This window comes from Phytophthora infestans, genomic scaffold (genome assembly GCF_000142945.1).
Source record: "Phytophthora infestans T30-4 supercont1.264 genomic scaffold, whole genome shotgun sequence".
NCBI classification, from domain to species: domain Eukaryota; phylum Oomycota; class Peronosporomycetes; order Peronosporales; family Peronosporaceae; genus Phytophthora; species Phytophthora infestans.
This window is the reverse complement of record NW_003303495.1, coordinates 74,074-79,985: the sequence shown is the minus strand read 5'-3', so window position 1 is coordinate 79,985 and position 5,912 is coordinate 74,074. Positions and strand designations below refer to the sequence as shown.

The following is a 5,912-nucleotide window of genomic DNA, read 5'->3' as shown; positions in this document are numbered from 1 at the left end:
TGACGAGGTATTTCTGCTCGGTCATGTACAGCGCCTTCTCAAAGAACCGCGACGCCGTGTGAGTGCTCCAGAGTGTGCATACACTAGCCAGCAAGAAGCCGGCAATGCCCAAATCCTTGACCGACACCACGATGTTGATCGCTGCCAGGCCGATGATCGGCAACAGGCAGTAGCCAAGCACCGAGCACACGCGGTAGATGTCGATAGTCCGCTCGGGCGACAGTAAGTTCATCAGCAAGTACATGAAGAGACACGACAGCACTCCGAAGCCGTAAATGTATCCAAAATGAACCTTAGCAGCCTACAAGAGACAATAAAAAATAATAATAAGTTCAAAGCCGCAGCAAATACTAGTAAGAAAAGTTAGCGTACCAGTAGCAGACAAACGCCGAAGAGGAAGCAGAAGACGAGCGGTCCTGCCAGATCCGCGTCGTCTAGAATGTGCTCATTAATCTGCTTGGTAGGGAGCAGCACAGACACCGTCTTGGCCCAAATGTGGTCGAAGTTGATGCCCAGTTCTGCGTATTCAAATAATAAAACACCAATCTTAAGTAAAAAAAAATACTTGGAGATAAATATGCAATCACTCGTCACCTTCCAGAAGCGGTGGCTCGTTGGCGAACTCGTCGTCGCCGCCGTCGTCATCATAATAGCCGGCGTTGGAGCCGACGGTCCCGCTGAGACCATTGGACGAGCCTGGCGCCGGATGAAAGCCTGCTCCGCTGTTGTTGCTGTTCGGGTGTGTGGGCTGCGCGTTCATGGGCGGGTACTCGCCCTCTGGAGCCGTGAACCACGGGCTCATGGCGTTCGGATCCATATTCATGTTCATTTCTGGTCTACGTGGACGAATACGAACTGAGTGAAAATGATTAAATTTGCGAATAAAATATTGAATTTAGAGACCAATGTGGTCCACGCGAACTAGCACACGTCGCAGATCCATTGACTATTTTAATAAGTTAAATTCATAAATATAAAAATTTTAAAATAGAGGCTTTTCAGTAATCCATGCACATGTATTTAAAATTTCACTGATCTCGTAAGTAGATGGTGATGTTTCTCTTACGTATCGCTTGCATGAAACCGATACTGTACTAATGGTCAAAAGTGTCAGTGCTTTATATTTAAATTATCGGGCACATGCACAGATAGACAAGATAAAGATAAATTTAAAGTTTTAAATGATGGTCATATATGTATATTCGAAAAAAAAAATCACGAAGCAAAAAAAAACGAAATAAAAAGCTGTAGCAGTTAATATTGCTTTTCGGTTTATAAGTACTGTACGGAAACAATTCTCGAAATCAAATCTTTTTTTTCAGCAACTTATCAGCTGCCGTTCCAAAACCGAAATACACACGTAATCTTTAACACCTTGCTTACGAACGTCGTATAAGACGACATATTATTTTTGTTACGTCGTATATTACGACATTGCACGAAGGTCATTAGCAAATGGCTCGGAAAAGTTTTTTCAATACTTTAATCAAGTTACCACAAAAATATAATCTGCGAGAGGTCATTTTGCTACAAGTCAAAACCAGGCCAGGGGAAGGGGATCAGCCACGTCGTGAACAGCCACTCATTCGACATTTTGCTGGATGGTGCGCATACGGAATAGTCGACGCGAGAAGCCCGCCGCGCCGGCTGCCGCTACACACGATATTGACTTTGGCCACTTATGGCGGCAGCTTCGGGCGGCGGGGTGGAAGTCCAAGCGTCCGAGTGGCCTCCAGACTGAGTGGAGCTACTCGAGTCCTGACAACACGCACGTCTTCGTGGGGGAGAAATCAGTCGTGGACTACGCGTTCGACAGTGGCTTGCTGGAAGAGGCGGATGCTGATGCTCAAGTCCGAGATGAAGAAGGTGGGGAACTAGACCAAGCAGGAGCTGGTAGTAGTGGTGAAGAGCAACAACACGAGGGGGAAGACGTCGTTCGGCCTTCCCAGATCGACACGAGTGTCCTTCTTTCGCAGCATACCATTGATCGAATGTTCGGCACCCCAAGTGATGATGACATCGAGCTGTCGCAGACTGCAGTGAGCAGAGCATTCAATCTATCCTCAGAAAATCTACAAGACGGCGGTGCCCGCGAGGCCGCTGCTGGACTGCATTTACTTTCGGAGGCTTCTGGATTAGAGAGCGAGGGTGATGTAGACGAAGAAGAAGCCGCTGCGTCTCAACCTCGACGACGGACACTTACGCCGTTATCAGGCAAAGAGGACGTGAATGTTTTGCTGGATGGGGAGAAGCCGAGTGACTACGAGAACTACAGCTCGGGTGATAGCGACGACGACGGCATGAGTGATATTAACAGCGATTCCGGAGCCGGGATGTCCGAGGAAGATGACGACGTCCTGTCCGACAGTGACGCAGTTGAAATGGACAAGGCTTTCATTGCGGCACTACAGGTGGGCAATAACGCACTTAGCAGAACCGCTGCAATGGAGAGAGAGCAGACACTACGAGGAATGCAGTGGACGCCAGTGTCTTCGGAGTACGAGACAGATGCTGCTGCGTACCCTGGACTGGGCACCGAAGAAGCAAGGCCTGTGCCCGACCTGCTGCAATTATGGAGATCGCCAATCCTCACCTTCTTTTATTTCATGCCGAAGTCTCTGTGGGTTTCTATCGCGGCTGAAACGAACCGATATGGTCTACAGCAAGCTGGCAAGCGCGCCCGTAACATTCAGGCACGGCAGACTGACCTTCGGCGTGAAACTATCAAGCAGATTACACGTCGTTTGAAGGCTAAGGCAGCATACTCTACACACGAGATTCTTCACGTTGTTGGACTCCTCGTTGCACGGATGCTCTGCCCTCAAAAGAAACGATTTGGTGCGCACTGGAGTATGGTGGAAGACGGTGCTGTTCCCGCCGGTCTTTTCGGGCGGTTCATGACGCGTGACAGGTGCCAGAGTATCATGCGAGACTTGCACTTCGTAGACAACACGATTGACCACGGTAACGATAAACTCTGGAAACTTCGCCCCGTTGTTGACAAGGTCCAAGAGCGCTTTTTGCTGGGGTGGTCTCTTTCTGCTATTTTTTCGTTTGATGAGGGTATACTGCCGTCCACGTCGAAGCGGAACACGACCCGGATGTTCATGGCCGACAAGCCTCACCGCTACGGGTCCAAACTATTTATGGTCTGTGACGCGCAGACGGCATACTGCCACAGGTACGTTTAAAATTTGTATGTCGTAACTATCTACTTTGTGTTTGCCTGACAACAGTGAATGTCGTAACTATCTAGGTTCGAAGTTTATGTGGGTAAGCGTGCATCTGCAGGTGGACCTGACACCTCAGTTGACTTTAAGACTGGAGCTGCAGCCGTGGTCCGGAATTTGAAGATTGTTCTCGCCCAGTCTCGTCACAAGTGGCATACCGTCGTGATCGATCGCTACTACTCGTCCGTGCTCCTTGCGATTGAGCTTCTGAGTATGAAGGTGTATGTTATTGGCACGATCATGACTAACCGGCTTGGATTCAACCCGAATCTCAGGGCTACGAGCAAGACACGCCCAGTGAGCATACCCACGTTACATTCTCGTTCTCTCGCTCTATCTCCATCCCGACCATGATTTCCTGTGTTTGGTGGGACCGGAAGCCCGTCTATTATCTCTGTACGGGCTCCATTATGGCGGCGTCGACAATTGAGCGAAAAATAAAACGTATCGGTGCGGTTCGAGTGCCGTGCCCCTCTGCTGTAAATGACTACCAGAACTGGATGAGCGGAGTTGATGTCCACGATCAACTCCGTCTCCAGTCGTATTCACTGCAAATGTCGACGAGGTTCACGAAATATTATAAGAGCCTATTCTTAGGTTTGCTGGACATGGTCATGGTAAATGCGTATCTTACGCACAAAGAGGGGGCCAAGATCAAGGGGATGGCTGCTATGAAGCGCTCAGAGTGGTTTTGCGTCCTTCAAAATCAACTTCTCCAACTCAAAGCCGAAGATTTTGCTGGAGTGGAGGCAACACCGCCTCCTGCGAGCCAAAAGCGCCAGCGCACCCCAGTACGCCTCACGCACGCGCTGCAGCAGTCTGAAGATTGGGTTACCGTTACTGGGGTCCAGAAACGCCGGCAGAGATCGTGCAAGGTCTGCGCGCTCTTGCGTACTGAAAAGAAGAAGTCCTTCGCAACAACGTTCTTTTGCGAACGCTGCTCCGTTGATAATGCGAAATGCTGGTTGTGCAACCGTATTCGACGGGAATACAAGGGCGTTGCGAAGACATGCTATGATATCTGGCATGATGACTTCGACGCCGGGCAAGCTATCCCACCAAACTTAGGGAAGCGCATTGTGCTCCGTCGGCCCGGCCAGAAAGCTGGCCAAAGAAAGAAGACGCGACGGGAACTTCGACTTGGGCACGATGCTGGCAGCGACGACGGCAACGGTGGTGACAACGAGAATGGTAGTGATGACGAGTGAGCTTGGTTGCGTGTCAGTTGATTAGTGATTTGTTTCAAATACACAGCTTCTTGAACCATCGTACCTTCGTCCTTGCGTTTCTTGATTTAAGTGGACTGCCTGTGAAGCAATTTAGCCATCTGTTGACTGCACTTGCAGTCAGTTACGACATTGAGCAGGCAATACTGTCGCTGAATCCCGTCAGAGTTACGACATTGAAAGAAAAACCTGTTGAAAATTAATGCACCTAACCTCACGTCAAAAAGTGCACCCATACAAATACGTAGTAACATTGATATACCGTATCTTACGACATGCGCTTACGCGTTCTGGGCAAGTACCGTCCGGACGCAAGGTGTTAATAATAGGCAGTAGCGCTCCGAAACAGTAGCGAACACCGTGAAAGAAAAGTTTGGTGTGAAATAACAAAGCAGCCAGACCAAGCGAAACATACCAAGACATTCCCAATACTTAGGTGAGAAACAGTAGACGCCTGTACGATTACGCTTAGATAGAATTACATGTACCATGATAAACTGATTCGATTATGGAAATGACTGGATAACCGATTATCCGACACGAGTACGCACTGCAAGAAGCAATCGTCTACAGAATACAACTATATCTAACAGACTTGGTAGTTAGTGTGCTCATATATACAATGGGACTTTTTCCTTAGCTGTCACATATAGCTTGTAGTCTTCTCCCTCACGGTATTCGACCTCTGTGCTGGGAGCTCGCTTCATTCTCTCCCTGTCCTCAGTGACCACAGTTCGGAGCTCCGACCTTGAGGGCGTTGCTCCTGGGTCAGCAAAACTGGCGTGAGGGATAGATGGAGCTTGTTTGCGGTAGTTCTGTAAAGTACGAATGCTTGGCAACAGAGGGAAAACTTTGCGCTCATGGTAGTGCTGGCGTCGGAGGCAGCGTTCTGCGGATAAATCTGGTTCTCTTGAGTATGACGTTTCAAAGGAAGAGAACCTTTCGTTGGCGTTTAAAAGTGCTGAAAAGCCCAAAGCTCGGGGCGAGCTACCTGTTGGAATCTCATGATCGACCGATCTGACAGGAGATGGTGTCGCTATGTCCTTGTACAAGTGTGCACTTGGTACACGAGGCTCCGACGATGATTTCCTTGTGGCTTCACACCCTTTTAGTCTGCTGCTCCAGTGAGCCTTATTCACCCGGTCTTCACCATACTGGGTTGTCCTTGTTAGCCCATTGGCCGCCGCTGGCTGCATCGATACGTCAGCTTTATGCTCGGAGCACATTCCTCCACGTACAGCACGCTTGAAACAATACTCGAGGAGGCAAATCGAGGATCCTCCATGGTGCTGACAATAATCGTTTGCCATCGACCGTTTGTTGCAGTTGTCAAAGACACATCTGCGGTAGCCACCGTGGCCCACACAGAGTCCTTCGTACTGCACGACTTTGTTGCATCTGTCGATACGACAGCGCTTGCCTCCTCCTGAAAAATAAAATTTAGCATAAAGAGATC

The 5,912-nt window shown here is 49.1% G+C and overlaps 2 protein-coding genes across 2 annotated transcripts in view; both read right to left on the bottom strand.

Annotated features, from left to right (window-relative positions):
* Positions 1–363: 363 nt before the first annotated feature.
* On the bottom strand, positions 364–829 carry PITG_21286 (uncharacterized protein; the record flags this gene model as incomplete). Its single annotated transcript, XM_002895086.1, has 2 exons — positions 364–518; positions 595–829. 2 exons carry the CDS (start codon positions 827–829, stop codon positions 364–366), a joined length of 390 nt encoding a protein of 129 aa, XP_002895132.1.
* Positions 830–5,624: 4,795 nt separating this feature from the next.
* PITG_21285 (uncharacterized protein) overlaps positions 5,625–5,912 on the bottom strand; it is a gene marked incomplete at both ends in the record, with an annotated part of 794 nt that continues 506 nt past the window's right edge. The window contains 2 exons of the mRNA XM_002895085.1: positions 5,625–5,646; positions 5,695–5,882. Coding sequence (XP_002895131.1) covers positions 5,625–5,646; positions 5,695–5,882 — 210 coding nt within the window. The remainder of the gene's footprint in view (positions 5,647–5,694; positions 5,883–5,912) is intronic.